Source organism: Brugia malayi (assembly GCF_000002995.4).
Source record: "Brugia malayi strain FR3 genome assembly, contig: Bm_v4_Chr3_scaffold_001, whole genome shotgun sequence".
NCBI classification, from domain to species: domain Eukaryota; kingdom Metazoa; phylum Nematoda; class Chromadorea; order Rhabditida; family Onchocercidae; genus Brugia; species Brugia malayi.
The window spans coordinates 10,316,841-10,340,078 of NW_025062477.1; the positions used below are offsets into that span (position 1 = coordinate 10,316,841).

The 23,238-nt window shown below is 25.6% G+C and overlaps 3 protein-coding genes and 1 non-coding gene across 5 annotated transcripts; 2 read left to right on the forward strand and 2 right to left on the reverse strand.

Moving 5' to 3' along the window:
• Positions 1-2,371: 2,371 nt before the first annotated feature.
• On the forward strand, positions 2,372-2,910 carry Bm4875 (Uncharacterized protein; the record flags this gene model as incomplete). The annotated part of the gene is made up of 2 exons (XM_043080751.1): positions 2,372-2,569; positions 2,818-2,910. The coding sequence occupies 2 exons, from the start codon at positions 2,372-2,374 to the stop codon at positions 2,908-2,910; spliced, it is 291 nt and encodes a 96-aa protein (XP_042936685.1).
• Positions 2,911-2,956: 46 nt separating this feature from the next.
• On the reverse strand, positions 2,957-3,916 carry Bma-mrps-6 (Uncharacterized protein; the record flags this gene model as incomplete). Of its 2 annotated transcripts, XM_001897029.1 has the most annotated exons (4): positions 2,957-3,116; positions 3,379-3,540; positions 3,618-3,763; positions 3,872-3,916. In XM_001897029.1, the coding sequence occupies 4 exons, from the start codon at positions 3,914-3,916 to the stop codon at positions 2,957-2,959; spliced, it is 513 nt and encodes a 170-aa protein (XP_001897064.1). The 2 variants fall into 2 exon arrangements, with proteins under 2 accessions (XP_001897064.1, XP_042936686.1); XM_043080752.1 differs by lacking the exons at positions 3,618-3,763; positions 3,872-3,916 and having other exon boundaries at positions 3,379-3,518.
• A 1,385-nt stretch (positions 3,917-5,301) lies between these two features.
• On the reverse strand, positions 5,302-8,476 carry Bm8889 (uncharacterized protein; the record flags this gene model as incomplete). Its single annotated transcript, XM_043080753.1, has 8 exons — positions 5,302-5,436; positions 5,742-5,909; positions 6,118-6,239; positions 6,412-6,532; positions 6,717-6,843; positions 7,072-7,186; positions 7,515-7,740; positions 8,408-8,476. The coding sequence occupies 8 exons, from the start codon at positions 8,474-8,476 to the stop codon at positions 5,302-5,304; spliced, it is 1,083 nt and encodes a 360-aa protein (XP_042936687.1).
• Positions 8,477-10,212: 1,736 nt separating this feature from the next.
• On the forward strand, positions 10,213-10,264 carry Bm15585. The gene has a single exon (XR_006227970.1). It is a non-coding gene; the product is annotated as a small nucleolar RNA Bm15585 (small nucleolar RNA).
• Positions 10,265-23,238: the final 12,974 nt, after the last annotated feature.

Genomic DNA, 23,238 nt, shown 5'->3' on the forward strand with positions numbered 1-23,238 from the left:
AATTCAAAATTTAGGAATCGAATTATTTCAAGAAATTGATGAAGTTATATTTTTTAATAAATTTATTTTTGTTTGATATTTAAATTTAAAACTCGTTTTGTTCATTTGTTTATCTTTGTTCCTTTATTTTGTTGGAAATTATTTTTGACTTTCATTCGTAAATTGAGACTTTTGTAATTAAATCTGTGCTAAAAAGCATTACATGCATCAAGGAGGAAGAAATGCACTTACATATGTTATAACTTTTATGACATTCTCAAATGAAAGTTATTTTTTGGTTATAAATTCAGTTGATGGAACAATACAAAGATATGATATGATGTGTCATTTCTGAATTATAGCAGAATTAAATGTAAACATTTTTGAAGAATGAAATTAGACAGAGTTTAGTCACTTTATTAACATATTAAAAGTTAAAAAAGCTATCAATTAATCATAAAACTATCTCAATAATTGACCCTAAACAGTATATAAGATTGATGTTATAATATTTAGTAGACACATTTTAATCAATTGAAATAGTATATTTGAAATTTGCGAAGAAATATTAAATTTAAGTTTGGGATTGTGATTGATTACAAAAGTAGTATTTGAAGGTTGCGGAATATTTGAAATTTATAATTGATACATATGTGTACTGTTAAAATTAGTATATCTAATTTCATCTTATCTCAAATTTCACCAAGTACTATCGCAACTATAAAATAGTAGATGAAGCTTTTTCAGTATTTGAATTTAAATTTAAAACTGTAATTGATACATTTTTTTGTAATTGATACAAAAAACTGTAATTGATACAAATTTAAAACTGTAATTGATACATTTTGTAATTGATACATAATTGATATTCCTAAATTGGAAAATTAAATTGTTACATTTGTAAAAAAAAGATAGAAAATTTAAATTCCACTAAATATAGCAGCCATCAATATTATTTGTAATATTTGTTCAAATCAAATGTTTGTTCACCATTTAAATGTAATTATAAATTTTTAAAAAAATTTAAAATCTTAATGATAGCAGTTCATAATTATTAGATATAATTGTTAGAAAATTTTCACTAAACTTTATATTGTTTTGTTTTTTGTTTTTTTCTTTATGTAAACTAATAGTATGTTCAAATTTTATAACAAAATCTTATAAAAAAAATGTTCAAATGAAAAAGAAACAAAAAAAAAAAAAAAATGAAAGTTTGAAAGCTTGAAATTTAATTCATTCTTTAATAAGTATGTTAATGTAAACCAAGAAGAAAAAGTAATAAAAAGAAGTTTAAATAAGTTTTAACGCATTGTATTTTTGAATAAAATAATTTTACATTTTTAGTAAAATTGTAAACTTTTGAAATTTTTAGAAAATTTTAACGATAATCACTTCCATTAAATAATTATAACTTTTATGAAAACCATAACTATATGAACTGGAAGACTGATTGAAGTTAATAATACTATAATATAATTGATTGAAAATTTTCTAATCATTTGGATTGTGAATTTTAAATCATTCAATTTAGTGATTATTAAAATAATTTCCACAACATATAATAATACTAAAATTGGAATTAAAATTGTTGCTATTATTCTATTACTGATATTATTGTAAATGGTTATCATTCTATCATTTTGATTAAATAATCTTTAATATTAATTTTAATACATTTAATAGGTTTTTAAGTATTTTCTTGTAGGATTAGAAATGATAAAATCGACAAATTGATTTTGAATTATTTTCTTGTAGAATTAGAAATATCATTTTATCATGATAAATCGCACTATTTGTGATAACAATTACAATCAATATTATTAAATTGAAAAAAAAAATCATTCCAGGAGAACTTTTTTTTTTAATTTGCTTCTACTATGATAATAAATGATAGTTTTATATAATTTATAATTTGATCAGGTTGAATTTTTGTCTAATTTAATTCATTTATGTTTTTTCCCTTGCCATTAACCATCTATTTCTAAGTGATAATTTTATGGGATCTTTGATCAATTTATTGATTTATTCATAATTTAGCAGTTAAGCAATGATGTTGAATTTGTTGTCCATAGCAACGATAATGTGACAAATGTGTAAGCCTGCAAAAGTTATAATTTTTTTTTTTTTAGTTTTGCTTGAGAGATTTGTTAAATTTCTACAATACTTATAACTGATAGTCTTTCGTTTTCTTTTCTGTTTTTTCTTTTTTCTAAGCAAATAAATTATGCAATAACTATTTCCCAAAACTTTGTACATATTCTGTAAAAAGGTTATATATGAGAGTTAGGGATTTACAGAAAAAATAAAAAAGATTAGGAGTAGAATAATTCCAGTAAGATGTGGTAAATTTCAGAAGGCTTAAAGGACAATAACAAGACGAAATTAAATAGCAATGAGCAATGAACTAAAAGAAGTGCTAAGTGCTAGAAATGCTGTTCTATTTTGTGAGGAAGAACTTAGTCCAGTTTTTTGTAAACCGAAACTCATTCCACTGAAATCTGTAACTCTCGAGAAACTGGAGAGGATGCAAAATGAAGCAATGGAAATAATGAAAAGAATGGAGGAGAATAGCAATGAAACAATAACTAAGGTAAATTTTTCATAATCGCTAAATTAAATTATTTTCTAATATTTTACAGTTCGGATTTTAAATGACACTCTAGTACGATGGTGTCCAAAATTTAAATTTGTTTAGAAATTTTAAAAGCATCTAGCATGCAAATTATTCTTGTTCACATCAATAAAATTAATCATATTTTATTAGATTTTTGAAATAATAAACCTAAATATAAAATACAAGAAATGTTACACTACAAAAAATTATAACATAAAATTCAGGAAAAAACGGAATACATTTCAAGTAAGTCTGAAGGAAAAAGTACTGCTGATATTTGGACTGCTGAAGGAAATCAGGAAATAACAACAGACTAATTTTACAATGTATATCTTTTTCATGCATTGTTCAAATCTATTTACGCTATTCATATTTTTGCGGTTTAGGTCTGCCAATAATTTCCGGTTCTGCTATTGGATAAGATTTCGGAATAGCTTTCCATTCTTTTTCTGTTCGCTTGTAAATCATTTGTCGTGTATAATGCCCTAACTTTTGATTGTCTCGCAGAGCTTTTACCGATTCTCTGAAAAAAAGAATATAATAGAAAATTGATTGGGTTAATTTCATTTTTTTTTCTACTATTAATTGTTTTTCAAACTATTTTCTCATTCGTTTTTATGTAAACATGTTGATATAATAGTATTTAACACCGCATTAATCATCTTTTTTACAATTAATATTCATTCTTTTGTTTGTAAAATAAATGTGTTATTTTTTACAAAGAAGATAGCAAGATATCGCCAGAATCTAAATTTTTAATTCGATAAGGAATCAAATTAGATTACCTTTCTGCTGGAGGTTTTAAAAGTTCTGCTAGATTACAATAAATTGGCTCTTTCGGCTTTTCGTGCATGTAACAAACGTGGACTAAGTCGAGATCGTTGCGTAATATTGTATTTGTTGTGTCACGTACTTCACGTGGCATGAATGCTTTAATTAAGAAGTAGCTGAAATACAAAACGAAAATTTAAAACATTTTTCCAATCATAATTACTTTCATCTTACTTATAATAACATTACTTACTTTGATGTATATATATGTTCCGTTGTTTGCTTTCTCACTCGCCTAAATGGTAGATCACGATGTCCAAGACTTTCCAATTTTTCAATAATAGCACCATTATCAAGTAAAACTTTTGCAGCACGACGTATTGTAGTAAATAATTCTGGCTATAAAAATATCAAAATACAAATGCAATTTATTGTCAAATTTGAAGCTAATTTTGAAATAATGAAAATAAAGAATTTTAGTATCAAAATGAAAGAAGAAAAGTTAACCTTCGCCAATGATCGAGTAATTAAAGTAATTTCATATGACGGCATTTCTAATTTATCATAAATCCATCGACAGCAGCAACAAAATTACTTAAACAATAATTATATGCAACCTCATATAATCTTAAATAGAAATAGAATGAGTTAAGAAGTTCTTTTTTTTTTTTTTGAAAGCTTCATTCTAATACTAAAATAATGGTAACATTAATCGAAAGAATTCAAGATTTAAAAATTAACATCAACTTTTTTTAACTTACAAACAAGAAAATTCAAAGCACAACAAAAAATATTTTGAATGTTTCGCGACAAAACTTGAGATTATATGAAAACTTGAAATTAACTACTAATATTAAATGAATACTTCACATATTATACTATGACTAGAAACTTAAGAAGCACAGTTTAAAGTAATGCTCATGCATATTTAAGAAATAATTCTGACATTACACTGCCCACAAATGATGACAGATCCACAGATGAAACTATCTATCATTGTATTATAGCTAATGGATGCAAAAGTCTTTAAAATTCTTTAAATCTCTAAAAATAATTATTCATCATTTTTTTTTACCACAATCTTAGCCTGATAAATATATATTCCATTGCAATGAATATATTATGTATATGTTGGATGAATTAAAATCATTTAAAGAAAAAAAAAAATCTATTTGATCAAATTTTTCAGTGTAAACGTTTTATCTGATCAATTAAGCAATTCATTTAAACAATCTAAATCTGATAAGATTTGAGGAAGAAAGGAAGAAATGAATCAGAGAAAAACAATGATTAAGAAAAATCTTTTCCATGTTAAAAATATCTAGTTCATTTCTTGATAGTAAAATCAAATAAAATTAGCTAAATAATGCTATACTATTCAAAATAAAAGTGAAATTCACGAAATTTTATACAAGTTAGCAAAATAAGAATTTTTGTATTGTATTATTTCCTGGAAACAAACACAAGAATGGTAACAAAGGATGGCTAAAGTAAGCTATTCTACATGAAGCAAAACTGGATAACATGAAAAAAAAAAAAGAATTAACGAATTTAGAGTTATGAAAACGTCGACTGTTTCAAATATCCTTCATAAAATATTATTTACATTTATGACAGAAGCAACAATTTCAAAATGGTTAGTCAATTCTGTAATAAATCAAAGATATACAAATTAAAATCAATAAAAAAAAAGTTATCCTGTAGAGATATCGTATTTGCCATTCCCCCTTTAGATCATAGCAATTAGTGTAAACAAAAGAAAAATAAATAAATAAATAAACGAACGAGTAGAATTTATAGAAAAAAGGCAAAAAATTGTCAATTTTTAAAAATACATTATGATCGACATTTCACACATAATTACACATAAAAATAAAATGTTATCACACATGAGAAAGGCTACATTCACACTAAAGAAGCGATAAATGCTGATGATTCTATCTATTTCGAAAAGCATTAGAAAACTGGGAACGTGGTAGCATTTGGTTCGGATAAGACGAATATTGAGGTGGAAGAACTGCTGCGTCACCTACGCTAGGAGGTTGCTGTAATGTTGAAAATGTTGCAACTGCCTGAAATAGACTATGAATTATCTAAACTAATTGACATCAGATGCATAAAAGATACAATTTCAAGACGGAAAAATAACACAATAGAAACATACGAAGGACTTTATTTTTAAAAAAAAAAACTGAAGCAACTAGGGAAAAAAATGGTATGTGTTTCCAAAAAAGATTAGTATACTTTTTAAAATGGAACTCTCTTTAATAAACGCTCAGATATTTACACAATTCTTATTATTACAAGTTTTAAACTTCGGTATAAAAAACAGCAAAAGTAACAAAATATAATTTTGTTTTGTAAACAGGTAACATACCTCTTCATAAGAGGGTGGTGGATCGAAAGGCTTGGACGAATTTGCATCAGTTGTTAAATTAGGATCCATAACCGGCACTGAATTAAGATGAACAATATATGATGACAAAAAATAATTGTGCGGCCTTGCTGCCAAAGATTCACCACCATTATCATTTAGTAAATTCTCCTAAAATATGAATGAATAATAGAAATCCATTATGTTTTGATAAATAGTTCAACAAACAGACCACTTAAATTAATATTATTAAGTGTACTGCGAATCAACCGGATAATGCTGATAAAGGATTTTTTAAGCCAAAAAACGGAAATATTAGACGTAAAATTATGCATTCAAATTTTATATTATAATTTATTCATGTTCTGCAAAATTGTACCTGCATTCGTAGATAAATTTCATTCCCTGTCCTATTACTGCTTCTGTTCAACTCCAGTCCACGACGTCGATGACTAGTAGTACCCTCATCACAAATTGTACTTAGTGGTGTTCTTCGACGCCCTATATAAATAGAATTCTCTGTAACGTACGGAACGAAGTTCGTTGACTTCATTTCAAAGTTTACTTCGCAACTAATTTAGAAATTCTATAGTAAACTTTGGTAATCGGCAATATTAATCACTTCAAATATTCCAACCTTAACTACTAAATTTTAGAAAACCTAAAAAATAACTTCGTGAATGAGTAGGTTTTCTTGGGAACAAATCCAGACGACAAACAACACAACAGATAATCATAATTACAATGCATAATAAAGGCAGACCAAGCACAACACCCCATGATGCCGCATATTCCTGAAATAAAAATTATATTAAAAATATTTTAGTAATTTTTTAATGGTGGAAATATTTATCATTTTTTTACTGACCTAATAACAAGAAATATGGCACGAAAATTTCGTGCAAAGCAGAACATGGGAGAAAAAAAAAGTTCAAACGCTAATTCATTTCAAAAAAAAAAAGATCTAGCAAAAGTAACCTGACAAAATTGTCCTGTATACCAATAATCCAAGCATTTACAGTGTCCGTTATCCATCGGACGACCACCATTTAAGCATTTAACATGTTCACAGTGCTGACCATGTATATATTCTGGATAGGGACATCTGAAAATTTATTGTTTTTTCGGGCAAATACCTCCCCGAGATAAGTATTTTGTAACTCTGTATTTAAAATTCGATTCTAACTATTATTTTGATCTTTACATCTTCATTCTGCTATTCATCCTGTTACTAAATCAATAAATTATTCGTCTACACAAATTTCACATGTTAAACACTTCATTCGAAATATCCTAATTACATCGTTCCTCCTAGTAACAAACAGTTACAAACCTGCATGTATACTGCGTTGGAAAAAGCTTAGGTATTTTTACTAAAGTACCATTATTGACGCAAACTAATTCTTCGCATAAATGACCTCTGTAGAATTTGGGACAAATACACTCGCCTAAAAAATAAATCAATACAATGAAATATAACTACTCAAAGAACTTAATCGAAATTTTAGAAACTTGAGGTTTGCTAGTTAAAAACACTCAATCTTGGCAAATATTATTATCTAGTAGTCAATTTAATTCTATCCAACTGCTATTTGACTGATGTATAACTTAAGAATTATATTCCATCCAGTAACGCTCAATCCATAATTTTCTTATGGACTTTTAAATAAGGAAAAATCGTAAAAATAACCATCAGAAGAAACTTTTGCTATCATAAATTTCTTAAAAAATTTTTATTACCATAATTATTTTCTATAATGTAAGACTGACTCTTACCCCTTAATGTCTTCATGCCTCCATTAAGGCAATCCGGTGTTAAACCAAGCATTTTTTTCAGATATTCCAGTGAATCAGCCATTATATTGGTGAAATGAATGCCACCATTTTTTGTTCCAACATCTTCAGAGTAACTAAGTTTTGGCATGTTTTGTACACCTGGTTTCAAAGGTACGAGAAAATTTCTATCATTATTCGTTATAGTTGTCGTTCGTAATGTTGTGAGCTGAAAAAAAAAAAAAAAAAAAAAGTACTGTGTTTGTCGTTAAACTTTCATATAAATTCATTAATATGTAGATTATGTTTTCCAGTAAATTGGCTAATACGCTTAAAGTAATTAACTTAGATGATATAAAACTTGTTAGTAGGAATGAATTAATATGTTAGTAGGAGTGAATTAATATAAAACAGTTCTAGTAAACGTTGTTAACATCATTTCTGGACATTCAGATTTTAGTTTAGTCACCGATAATTTTCTAGTCCAATACAGCCACGGCTGCTTAACAAAACTATCGCTACTAAGGAAAACGATATATGAGAAATTGTGAATAGATTGCGACTATACTGAAAAGAAAGGTTATATTTAGCAATAAAATGATTTTAAAAATTTTACAAGAAATTAATGGGAAAAAAATTCGTATCAATAATAATATTAGTAACATGTTATAATACTTTAGTTAAGATTAAAAAAAATTATCAATGACTAAACTAAATACTTATACGAAATACAAACAGATTCAATATTTTTTAGAGGGATAAGTACATATTTAGACATAAATATCCACTGATATATATATACAAATAAATAAATAAAGTATATTCCATACTTATCATCAAAACTTACCAGTCATTTTTTACAATACATTTTTTACAAACAATAGGATTAGCATTACCTCATATTTTTCGTCCTCTTTCAAAGTAAAATTAGTCTGATTTGGTGTCATCATCGTAATAATTGGCATTCAAATGAGCAAAACTGCATAATTTCGTTGCCAAATTCTGTACAACAATTAACAATCATATCAAAGTGAAAAAAAAAAAGAAAAAACGAAGGCGAAGAAAAAAAAATGTGAAACATAAATAAGCAATGAATTAATGAATTAGTGCAAAAAAAAAAAAAAAACTATAATTTGCAATAATAAATTCTAAATCATTATAATTTCGGTTGCATACATCTTATAACAACAAATAAGTCTATCTTTTGTAGTAGCAAAGAAACTTATGTTTACAAATCACAAGCATATCCTAAATTATTTATGAAATTTTGAAGACAAACAGATTAAAGAGATATCACTAGAATCATCATTCATTTGTTTATTTGCACAATAAATTAAAAGGAGAAATGGAAAAACGGACAAAATTTTTCTCATTACCTAATAGAAGCATTTCAGAATAGTAAGTAAACTTACCTACTTCTTATCAGTTTCAAAGTAAACTTACCTATTTCTTATCAGTTTCAAAGTAAACTTACCTACTTCTTATCAGTTTCAAAGTAAACCGAAACTCAAACTTAATCGCAAAGTAAACCGAAAGCCAACCAACCCTCGACCCCTACACTTCCCTCGAGATACCCTCAAACACCCATCTAAAGTCGGGCCAACCGTGAATTAATCATTTAATCATGTACTGCACGTATATGTGTGTATGTTCGTGTCTGTGTGTATATGTATGTGTGTCTGTGTATCTGTGTATGTGTATGTATGTGTACATATATGTTCGTGTGTGTATGTGGGTATGTATATGTGGTGTATGTGTCTGTGTGCGTATATGTGTATGTGTGTACACGTATGTGTGTATACGTATGTATGTATGCATGTGTATATGTGTTGTGTGTGTACATATATGTTCGTCTGTGTATGTGTATATGCGTATGTATATGTGTGTATGTGTATGTGTGCGTATATGTGTATATAGGTATGTGTGTATGTGTATGTGGGTATGTGTATGTGTGTATGTATGCATGTGTGTATGTGCATGGGAAAGCTTAAAAGCATCCAAATCAAATGTGTAACAACGATAATTATTTTTAGATTCCCAATGAAATATTGCTGATAAGAAAGGAAATGTCAAATTAATATTTGTAATGCAATAATTATAATTTAAACATTTGGAAAATAATGGAAATTTTATTCCAAAATAACATAAAAAAATGATTTGCTTTCCTTTCTTTTAAAGAATAATTTAAAAGAATGAATACATAACTAAAAAATGTTTACAATTTAGAAAAGACAGAGAGAAAAATGAAGAAAAGAAAAATTAATGTAACATTTTGTAATGCTTAACTTTTAACAATGATTTAAATTCCTATTAATAATAGAGTAGTCATAATATTCCATCTGTTAATGATATTTAATTGAAATGTAATGGTATAGAATTATTTAACATAATCAATGCATCAAATATATCAGAATTTAACTCTTTTAATTATGCAGAAATCATTCATTAATTAATATTTGAAAAATATATATTCGTTTTTTAAAACAACCATAAACAATTAATTCTATAAACTGACATTATTTTATTACATTCCAAAATCTATGGCTTACTTTCGTTTAATTAATTAATTAATTTCATCTTATTTCAAAATCAATTTCACCTATTTTGAAAATAATTCATTGGATGTGTCGAGACTTCTCGGTCTTAGCTGAAATTTCATATTTATTACATCTAAAAGACCTCGGTAGGATCTATGAAGATGGTCTATCATATAGCACATTCAGTAGCAGAACTGACTTAGTACTCTCATCATAGGTCTCTTTTAATGCGAACTCGAACCTTCGACATACATTGTTTAACCATTTGCGCCCCTATGCATTTCACCAAATGCCTAAACTACCGCCTAACACTTTTTAACTAATAATGTTAAAAAAAAAATAAATGAATGAAATGTAATAAATTTTAAATTCAATTTTGTTAATGCTGTAAATATTAATATCTAATTAATTATGTGAGACTATTTTCATTCCTTTTTTTTTCTCTTTTTGAAGCTAATAAAACGTTGAAAATTTAAAAGAAACGATTGAATATACTTGTTTGTAATGTTCAATAGAAAAGAAAAGGAAAAATGGAGATAACATTATCAATTTGAAGTTTTTTTTTTTTTAAACTACCCAAAAAAGTTAATAATAAAACATCGATTACTGAAATAGTCAATAAAATAGAAATGATTATAGCAAATAAATGAAAGAATTTGATAATATTTGTTTAATGATTAAAATTTAAAAGCTTAATTCAAAAGAAAGTAAGAAATTCATCCGTTTTTAATCATTTCTTTAGCTGATCTTTAAGCTTCCTTTTTTTTTTCTTTAATAATATTAAAAATTATTAGCAAATTTTTTATTATCGTAAAGTATGAAATTATAAAAAAAGTTAAAGAGGCTAGCAATAATATGAATTAACAGTAATTTCAACGATAAAAGTCTTTGTTCAATTAACACTAAGAAACCACAAATAATATGAACTTAAAATTATAAATAATATGAACTTAAAATCATAAATAATGTGAACTTAAAATCATAAATAATATGAACTTAAAATCATAAATGATATGAACTTAAAATTATAAATAATATGAATTAATCACCTTACAAAGTAGAGAAAACGGAAGTAATAATTGCTGAATTAATTTCAGTAATTTGCTGACTTAATTCAATGCAGATATCTTTCAAAAATGTTTGGTCAAACTTCATTCAAAAAAAAAAAAACGAAAATTGCTTTGTTTACTCCTGCATAGCTTTTATTTTCAAAATTTTCTGCTTTTTTTTTTCACAGATTTCTTCATCTTACTTTGTATGAAAAACATTCCTTCTGGAAAAGGATCTGCATAACACTTAAAAATATCTGTAAAAATTTTCCATACCTTTTTGAGATATGTTTTTTAACCTTAACACTGAAACATTATTAGCATAGAAAAGTTTTTTTTTTTTTTTTAATACGTGAAACGAAGCACGTTTGCAAACGGTTTGCACGTGGCTCGTAAATGCTTTGTAAATGTTATTTTATTTTTAATTTAATTAATTTTTAATTTCGAATAATTAATTTTTAATTTCTAATAAATGATCTATAAATGGGATTTTTTGATCCTATCACTACTTCATAATTAAATGAAATTTAAATCAATTTAATTTAAATCATAATTCAAATTAATCTAGCAAAAAATGTTTATGTACGTACGATTTAAATGCCACAAAAGAGTAACATAGATGAAGTATTTTCAAATTAAACCAACAAGAGTTCATTTCACTTTTAAAAACATGCTGAAAATACATAAATCATGTCATTTCTTTAACATTTTATAGTTTTTACCTGTATCTTTAAAGCAATAAGACAAAATGCTAAATCTTTTTAACTTTATTAATTATTGTAAAAAAAAAAAAACTAATTTTCTAGTTTTATAAATATTGTAAAATAAATGTACCCAAATCCTATGCATTTTGTAGAGAATAGCAAGAACCATTCTCTTTTTCTTTGTTCTTATTATCATAACAGACCCGTCTACATTCACCGTCTAAAGCTTACTGTCTGTGTTCTGTCTCCACCAATATTTCCGTATATCATCGCATGGTGATAGCATGGGAGGCTTTTTCACCGCTGTCCTCATTGATGTGGCTCACATTTTTTTACCAATTTTAAAGAGATGTTTTCTTATCTTATCTTTAAATCTGTGTGAATATGGTTTATTTAACACATCATTTTAGCAAATTTATTTTTTTTACTCCATTCTAATCAACTTTATTCTGTCGAACATATAAACGCGTTGCAGTGAATTTTCACCTTATAAAGCAGAGAAAACGAAAGCAATAATTGCTGAATTATTCTCAGTGCAATGCAGATATCTTCCAGAAATTTTTAATCAAAACTTCATTCAAAAAAAGAAAAAAAAAAGCGAAAATTGCTTTGTGTACTCCTACACAGCTTTTTTTCAATTTTTTTCACTTTTTTTTTATGATTTAAAATTTCCTAGTACTCAAATTTTGGTGAAATTAATGTAATAACAATATTAGCCTATCTATTGCAATGGTTTCAATAGAGCAAAAGGAATTAGTCGATTATTCAAATCATCAATATTCTGCAGTTTTGAGAAACGAAAAGAATTTGTCGAATTTTAACACTCTTTCCAATTAATTCTCAAAAATTTTTTACTCGATTACTTATAATATTATTGCTTTCTGACAAGGTGATTTCTGAATGATAAAACTATTGGGACGATCTTTTACATCTATTTTCTACCATAGTGTTGCAAATCAATGAATAGACTTGAAATTAATTGACTAGCGACAATTATACATTAATCAAAATGCAAACATAAAAGTAAAGCTGTGATCATTGGCGATCACTCGAAATATTTATGCAACTTTAATGTCATCAAATACTTCTAGAAAATTCCCCTGACCTACTTCTGGAAAATTCCTTTGTTCTACTTACTGTGAAATCACTCACAGGCGGTATTATTGAATGAGAGAGCTTTTGGCGGGGATTTTGATGTTTTGCACGTTCCTCTCTAACTTATATATTGATGTTTTTCGTCTTTTACATATTAAAGTTTAAGTTATGTTGGTCTTTCATTGTGCTATTTAATTAAAACTATTATTGAAGATCGATCGAAGCCATTCACTGTCTTTTTCTTTCCCTCTTCCTAGGAAATAATAAATAATAGTTATTTATACCTAAGTGCAATGGCCTATTAGTGGCATAACAGTCTATGGGATCGTTTCACTTATTATCTATTTTTCGTTCGTCGTTTTTTATGGTTTATTACCTTATTTCGGTTAATATAGTTGTCATTTGTTTTCAAGTTTGTTTTTTCACCTTTTCTTTTCTTTTTTTTTGCAATAGAAGTTAAGAGTTTTAAATGTAACAGGTTTATATTTTACTTGTGGTTAACATGTTTTTGAAAATTTTTATCCTAATTTCTTTGTTGAAGATTTTGGTTTTGAAATTTCGAAATTTATAAATTTTAGTTTCTTTCTTATAATAACTCGGCTTTTTTCCTAATTTTTTAAGTTAGCTTTTTTTTCTTTTTTTCTTTTTTTTTTTTTTTGTACAATGTCTTTGCTCAGCAATCCATCTTTTTTTTTTTTTTAAAAAAAAATTTGTTTTCGTACATTTTTCATTTGTTTATTATATTTATCATTTTACGAAAGCTTTGCTTATTTTATGCATCATGTTGATTAAATCTTAATTTTCGAAAGTTTTTCTTAAATGTAATATTTTTTTATTCCTTTCTTTTTTTTAAATTTTTTTAAAGCTTGCCAATGTTCAGTTTTTTCTCGGCCCGAATTTTTTTACTCCATTATTTGCATGTTTTTTTTTTGTTATTGTTACTCATTAACTGCGTGAATTTTTGGCAAAATGTAATACCAAAAATACGTTTAGCTAGACGTAAAAAAACCACTAAGTGGACATTAATGCAAAAAAATGTTTAGCAAAGATGATTATACATTATACATTTTACATTTTTTTCATACAATTTTCAAATATTCAATATTTCAAATCTAAATGAATCTGAATGCAAGTAGCAGCAAGTGGTACAAACAAATGAAACCAAAATTGGATGACACATATTAAGGCATGAAAGCATGTCAATAAAACTACTGTTGTCATTTACATTAGCTATTTATCACTTTTATCACTTTCTATTGCCACTTCCTATTATTTGCAATCACATGTTACTGTAACCACTTGCGGTCAGCTTTTATGGTAGCCACTTGCAACCACTTGCTAATGCAACCACATGCTACTGCAACCACTTGCAGCCACCTGCTAATGTAGATACTTGTGGCAATCTGTTAATGCAACCACATGTTACTGCAATCACTTGCGACCACCTGTTAATGCAGCCACTTGCAGCCACCTGTTACTGCAACTACTTGCGGCCACCCACTTGCACACCGTTACTGCAACCATTTTCAGCTAACTGGTACGATAACCACTCGTTATCACGTGTTGCGGTAACCACTTGCTGTTGTAGCCGCTTGTGCAGTAGGTGGTTGCAACTGTCTTGCCACCAATACAGGCTGGGTATAAATAATAAGGAAGCTACTTGTGGTCACCTGTTAATGTAACCACTTTAAGTAAATGAAGTAAAACTTAAATATGTAAAAGACGAAAAACATCAATATATAAGTTAGAGAGGAACGTACAAAACATCAAAATCCCCGCCAAAAGCTCTCTCATTCAATAATACCGCCTGTGAGCGATTTCACAGTAAGTAGAACAAAGGAATTTTCCAGAAGTAGGTCAGGGGAATTTTCTAGAAGTATTTGATGACATTAAAGTTGCATAAATATTTCGAGTGATCGCCAATGATCACAGCTTTACTTTTATGTTTGCATTTTGATTAATGTATAATTGTCGCTAGTCAATTAATTTCAAGTCTATTCATTGATTTGCAACACTGTGGTAGAAAATAGATGTAAAAGATCGTCCCAATAGTTTTATCATTCAGAAATCACCTTGTCAGAAAGCAATAATATTATAAGTAATCGAGTAAAAAATTTTTGAGAATTAATTGGAAAGAGTGTTAAAATTCGACAAATTCTTTTCGTTTCTCAAAACTGCAGAATATTAAAGGTTTGAATAATCGACTAATTCCTTTTGCTCTATTGAAACCATTGCAATAGATAGGTTATTACATTAATTTTACCAAAATTTGAGTACTAGGAAATCCTAAATTATTCGATGTTTTACAAAATTAAAATTTTCTGATCTACTTTCCAAAAGCAGAAAATAAAATACTATGCTTTAATTTTTGAATGAAATTTTAAGTTTGATTTTTTTTAAATTAAATTTTAAGCAAAAAAATTTTAAAATAAGTTAAATTTTAAATTAAAAAAATAATCTTTTATCCTTCAATTGGATGAAATAATGGAATGGAGTAAAATTTAAAGGAGCATTTTCTCTGACTCTACAAATTTTGCAAAACTCACAAAAAATTTACATCCACAAATAACCACTCCTATTTCTATGATATATGAAAATAAAAATTACTTGAAATATACTAATGTTTTTTGAAGTAGCACTGTGTAATCCTGCGTTAATTCATTAAACAAATAACAGTTATGTGATCTGTATTGGAACAAATATTAAATAATGTACTTTTGAAATACGTATTACAATTCAAAGCATAACACATGCATACACTAGATTTTAACCCTAAAAGTAGATTTGTACTACAGATTTCGATTAATATTTTAGTCATACCTAACTTGCTTGATGCTAGGAGCTTCATTGGGTCCAATAAATGCAGAAGCTATAATGGAATGCGGCTAGTCTGATTTGAGCAATTCAATTATTTTACCATCATTTCCGGTTTGTTGTGAATGTTTACCTGATACCGGTTATTTTTATTTACAGAATTAAGGCTTTTGTTTTTTTTCACCTGTCGTCGATTTTACTTTCTAGATGAAACAGAGCAATCACAGTGGCTTAAATAACAGTCAACTATTGCTCAGCTTTATTTCAATCTTTGAACTTCATATTCACGTTGAAAACAAAAACAAAAACAAAATCTGATGACCAAAATTCTATAAGGGCTAATTGAAATTCTGTGAAGGTTAGTGGGTTTTTTTTTATTATGGAAAGGTTCTTACACTTTCTGATCTCGGTGTAATGTTTCTGATCTCGATCTCGGAGTAACTTGATAGCGAAATTGCATAGGGATATTTTAATGTATCTTTATTAACAGATACAAATAAAAAGAGTGTGTATAAAGGAAGGTAAACGAAGAGGAAGAAGTAAAATTAAGGGTCATTCAGCAAATAGAATTAGTTGTTAAGGGGATGATCAACTGATACATATACATAATATATTATATAAATATATGTTTTCAAAATGTGCACCAAAGCATAACAATGCATAACTAATGCTAACAAAAATAAGTGAAACTAGGAAAATAACTGTTTTGTATAAAAAATACAAACAGAACAATTAAGTAAGTTTATATTAAATTACCAATAAAAAAAAATCGAAGGAAAGAAATTGATTATTAAAATATTTGACAAAATAATTGAAGCAATGACCTAAACAGTGGAAATTGAATTATAAAGGCGAAGTAAAAAATTAAAAACAAAAATCTGGCGACTATCAATAGTGATTTAGTTAGATAGCAAAGAAATAGAAAAACTGTTCCAATATTACCTAATTTAATTCAGAAATTTCTCAAAAATTTATTAAATTTTGAAATCTAACAAAAACATTCACCATCAAGACTTTGTTTTTATTTCTTAAAATAAATTTCTATTTATTAAGTTTTTCAAATAAAAAATTAGAAATTTTAAAAACGAAGTTTATTAAAATGTTAACATACTTAAACTTAAGGAAATGAAACTTACAAAAATAAAGCTTTTTTTTTTTTGATGATTTGTTAAGTAGATTTGTTAAATTAAATTTAAATATAAACAAATGCACCACAATATTAGCTAGGAAGCTCAATCAACTAATTAATTAAACTCAAGAAAATTAACATACTGAAGCATCAAAAAATTTTTTTGACTGAAATACTGAATTATAACCAATGGAATATATTTAATGTCAAAACTGAATGATATGATTGCATATATGGAAACTTATGTTGGGATTACTTACTTTATTCATCAAATATTATTAATATTAAAAATGTTCGCGATGGGTTTGATTTCAAAAAATAAAAACAATCTTAGTCAAAGAAACAATCTACTCTGATTAAGTTTGAATTATGTTTGGAGAAAAAAACTACGAAGCATTAATCTCAACAAATTTTAATTTTTGCTGAACTTAGAAACGATAAATTTGAATTGGTAAAATCTGAATTAACTTTTCCAAAATTACTAAACGAAGGCCTCTAAAATTATTAGGAAAAAAACTATCAAATTCATCCTAGAAACTGTGAAAACTTCGATTTCAGGTTATTATTGTAGTCCAAATTAAATGTTGAACTCAGGATTAGTCTTATCATTTAACAATGGATTAACTTCGAATTCTGATAAAATCCAAACAGAAAACTTAATTAACTAATTGACTTCTTTGCTATGTATACTAATCGAAATAAAATGATTACTTATAACAATAAATGAGTACTCACAGAACAATTAATTAATTTAACCTCGATATTTCAATGACATAATCTTTTCTTTATATTAAAAATCAAAAATTTCCATTGCTGTTCTATCCTTTCTTTCTCAATTTTTTGACTAAATATCTAATTTTTGCTTCAAAACTCTGATCTTTTAATTAATTAATTAATCTTCTTATTTTATACAAACGGTATTTTTTTTTTTATAAATCCTAGAAAAAATAACCTTTAATTAAGTTTAAAATTTCAAAATGGTACTATTCCTTTTCTTCAGGTGATAATTAACTATTCCTTTTCTTCAGGTGATAATTACTTTGTCATTATAAACTAATGCGCTACATAAATTTATTATCCATAATAACAAATGATTTTTTAGTGGTAAATTAATACTGCATGTAATTTAAGTAGTACCAATTTATTATGGCTGATGTAACTCAGCCATAGTTTGATTGAAATTTATTAAGACAAAGTAATCACTTGAAAGAAAGAGTAGAAAATGACGATGAGTTTTAGCAAAAAGCTAATTTTGTGACAGATATAATTAGATTAATTGTTTATAGAATAATTTTAGTGGTACTACTTAATTAATTAGCATTTAGGAATAACTCTAAACATAAGCTAGTTTTGTTGTTGTTGTTGTTTGTTCTTTAAAATTTACGACAAATAAACAGTCTACTGATTTAGTTTTAGTTTAATTTGAAATACAAATTTAATAAATAGTATTTTAATTCATTTTTTTGTTTTTAATTATCCTTTTTTGTTCCTTGCATACATTATTGCTTTTTTTAAATCTCTATCCTGAAAAAAAAAAAAAAAAAAAAAAAAAAAAGCACGAAATAAATATATTTGCATGCAGTAAGAAATTGTAGCAAACAATTTAACTACTTGCATAATTTCACTTATTCGAATTTCTTACTTAAAATATATTATAATCCTCGCAAAGTAGAAAAAATGGAAAAAAAAAAAATAAATTTATTGATAATAGTCAAGTATTAACGATGGTAATTACTTGAACTTTCCCGATAATTGTTTGCTGTATCTGTCATATATCATTGTCAACATTTGATTGTTACCTTTAGATGGAAATAATTTTTGAAAGAAATTAATTGGAGAAAAAAGAGGACAAAAAAAAAAAAAGAAAAGAAAAATGCATTTCAAATAGATTGAAATTTCCTCATTCATCACAGAAATCTCACTACATATTCATTATCATACCAGATGGTTGTCCTCAATTTACCTTTTTGATCAAAAATCAACATTTTCTTATTTTTAAAAACTAATTAATATGCTTGTGTTTTCGTTTTTTTGCTTTGTCAGTAAATAAGTTTTAATTTTATTTGATGAAATATTTATTTGTAAAAGTTTTATACTTTAATTCAATTTTTTTTTTCTATCAATAAGCATTTAAAATTAAATAACTTATAATATTTTTATTTATCTAATTATTTATGCAATATTCGTATGTATTGTTTGGTGAAATAAATTAACAAATGCATTTCTAAAATTATCTTTTAACCGTAAAAAAAAAAAAAAAAATAAATTGGGAAGGAAAGATTAATTGTAGAAGTGAAAATTTACATTTCAATGCCAAATTGATTACATAAATTCAAAAAAACATCTCAAATTAAGCAATTAATTAAATTAAATCTTTCCTATGTCAACAATTCATTTTTTCTCGTATCATTCGCCTAATTTGTAATGTTTCGAACATTTTGGACAAAAAAAAACGAAAAAACATCAATTATTGTATTATTATTAATACTATTTATTACTATTACTTATTATTATTGTTATTAATAATAATTATTAATGATAATAATTATTATTACTGTAGTTGTTTTTGCTATCATTATTATTATTATTATTTCTGTGAATAGTAATATTAAGAGTAATATTCTTTTTTTTAATATTGTTCTGATATTGCCCCATAAATTAATTAAAGAAACGAATGAAACCACCAACAATATAAGCTTTGTGCCATTTTTTTAATTAGTTAATTTCATTTCATTTCATTTCAATTCAATTCAATTCATTAAATCCACTTTTCGCTTTTCGTAACAGAACAGGATTGACCGGTTTGATTGATGGAAGATCCGTATCTCTCAAATGTTTCAGGATTCTCAAATACAATTAAACCTCAAATAAGTAAGTATTTCACAAATTTTGTTCTTCTATTTTTTCCAAAATATTGAAGTAAATAATTTTAAAAAAATTTGCTATGAAATCCAAATGAATACTAACTCTGTATGGAAAAATCAACGTAAAGAAAAATCAATGGAATCGCAGTGAACTCAACTAAAATCTATTTCAATTAACGAGTAAACGGAATTTTTTTTTTTTTCAAAACTTTATTAAAAAAAAATAAAAAATAAAGTCAAAAATTTTGCAAAGAAAAAAAAAAATTTAATTAAATTTTATCAAAAACTGACCAATAGAAGACAAATCAATCATCTCTCTTCGATCTCATCCATTCCTATAAATCTATTTTTAATTAATTTTCATCAATTATTGTTGATGAAACTATCTAACATAATATGAATTCAAGTGAAGATTCAATAACTTCAATGGGTCAATCAGAAATAATTTAGGAGAATCAAATGAAAATTGAAAAATTCAATGAATTCAGCAAAAATTCGACAAATTCAATGAATTTAACCAGAATTTTAATAGATTAATCAAAAAATTCGATAAATTTATTTAGCAATACTTTTTGTTGAAATAATTTATTGAAATATTTTAATTTTCTCAAAAAAATTTTTTTTGTCATTTTCCGAAAAAAAAAAAAGAGAAAGAAAGAAGGAAAAATACTAAAGCAAACAAAATTGTTAGTATATATTCTTACACAAAAAAAAGCTCATTCTTTTTAAAAGATTGAAAAAAAAAAATTTTTTTTTTTCCTTTTTGTTTCGATTTGTTGTTGATAGATTTGAAAATTTTTCAATAGAGTATTAAGAAAAAAAAAAAAAAAAGAAAGAAGCAAAGAAGAATTTTTGTCGAATTATTTTAGATTTATTTTTACAAAAGAAAAAGAAAATTAAGAGAGGAAAGAAGGGAGAGCAAAAGGGAGAAGAGGAAGAGGAAAGAGAAAGATGAAAAGAAAAGGAAGTGAATTTTAAATGAAAAGGAAATGCTAAATTCATCGATGAGAGGTTAGAAAAAAAATTATTTGAAAAGAGAGGCAAACAAATTACTTTATTTGAATAAATCATCGATGAATAATTTTTTTTTTTTTGAAATTATTTGTTCAGAAGAAATGCGCATTGTAATTTGTAAAAAAAAGGATACTTTATTTTTTTTTTTTCTTTTAAAATACTTTTTGAAATTATGAAAGAAAGATGAATTGAATTGTACATGAATTATATTCATGTACAATATTCTTATATAATTAGTCATTTTCAATTATTTGTTCGTTTGCTTAAAAAATTATTATAAAATTTTGATGTGTAATCCATTTTTTCTCTTTTTTTTTTCTTTCTTTTTTCTAAATGTTTTCTAAATTACAATTTCGATTTGGAATTTCTTTTTTCCTTTTTATTTGCAACCGTTGTTTGTTTTTTTTTTCTTTTTTCAATCGATACTTTTTGAAATTTTCATACATTTTCACTTTTTTTTTTTTCTATTTAAAATATTTGATGGCGAACTTTTTGTAAAAGAATTTTGTTATATTCCTTTTTTTTTTTTACTTTTACTTTTTTAAATTAAAATTTGAAGTTAATTGAAAAAAAAAATTAAAGTAATATGTATTGTTTAAGTTAGCAAAATTGTACTGTATTTTTTTCAAATTTTCATATGAAAAATTTCTTTTTTTTAATTTCTTCATTCTTCAATAATCATTTTTCAAGTTAGTAAAGTAAAATAATTTTTTACTCAAATAGGCGTAAATTGATAAATGATTGTTAAATTGGCGTGCATAACGCCTATTAAACAACATAGCGCATCTATCTTTTTATGTTAAAGTATTTTTATTTATTTTTTTATTTTTTGTTGTTTTTAAAATTTGCTTATTTTCAGCATAAAGAAAAAAAGGACGAAGGTAGCAATTGTTTTCTTGATAGGAGACAAAAACAAGAGAGATTAAAAAATGATCTCATTTTATATTTTGAAAAGAAAAATGAGAAAAAAAAATAACAAACAAAGAAAATATTTGCATTAAAAAAAAAACGAATTGAATTTTTTAATTTTAATTTCAAATAATTTAACCAATAAAATTTTGAATGACACCATCAAATAGAATGTGTTGTGCTCAGACCAGCTTAGATTTCATTGAATATTATTTATGCAATTATTACTCACAAATTTTGATTGAAAAATACAAAAAAATGTTTTTAGAATAATATATTTCTCGATTGATTACTTTCAAATGCAATAAATTTAATTAAAAATTGTAAACCATTTATGACATAATTTTAACATTTATGTATTTTAACATTGTTCTCAAACAATTGTACAGTTGTTGGGTCAATTTTTGCGATATAAATTTTTTTCAAATTTATTCATTATATAATCATTTATTAACCAACTAAACTGTCTGTAATAAATACGAGAATTATTTAGTTCTTTTTTTTTTTTTTAAATTCATCATTTCTTACCAATTTTTCATAAAAAAGAGAACAAAATTTGTTAGCAATTTCTAAGGGTTTTATTCTGAAATTATATTTTAAAAGAAAAGGAATCAGAAATTATTTGCATATTTTAAAATATACCATTTAAAAAAAAAAAAAAAAAAAAAAAGGACAAATGGATATTGTCAACGATATAACACATCAGAATAGCAAATGACTCTGTAATGCTTCTTCTCTTGCCAATTCTAGAGGAAAATGATTTGAAGTCTTTTTGGCTAACCATAATTTATGATTAATTTAAATTTTTCTTTTGATTAGAAAATTTTTTTATGCTTAAAATAAGATTGCATTTCCTGCCATTTTGATTTCGATTTATTCATCATTTCATGCTTTCTGAAATTAAAAATGCAAAAAAAAAGTGATTAAAATTTTGATTGTCTCATTTAAAGATTTGAAATTTATCAATCAAATTTGATTAAAGACAAGAAATAGCAAAGCAGTGAATAAAAAGTTTGAATTAAATAATGTTTAAATGTAAGCACTTAGTATTTACTCCAACATTACATTTGTTCATCTCCATCAGTTAAACTTTCCAATCCCATTTGTGTACTTAAATGAGAGAACTTAAACCAAAACTAATTAAAAAAATAAATCCCAAAAGTTTTAGGCTTAATCAGTCAAAAAATATCAAAATATATATTATCATTATTATTTCAATTAATGGCTATTATCAGTAATAATAATAATATTGTTATTACTACTGGCGGTGGCAATAATAATAATAATAATAATAAAATAAAGGGTAAAGGTCAGAGAAAAAAAAATATAGAACAAAGGTTAAATAATGAAGAACGAAGACCAAAGATATTTCAGTAAATGAAATAAAAATTCATAGCAAGCAGATTATAAATTAGAAATTAAAGGTGGAATTAAGAAATGAACAAAGAATTAGTAATAAAGGATAAAGCTTAATTAGTAAAGAATAAAGAATAAATCGAGAGCAGAGACTGTCGATTAAAGAATAAATGATTAAATGAGGAATAGAGGATGAACAGATATGAGTAAGAAACAAAGAATAAGAATTGAAAGAGTAAGAAATAAGAAATCAAGA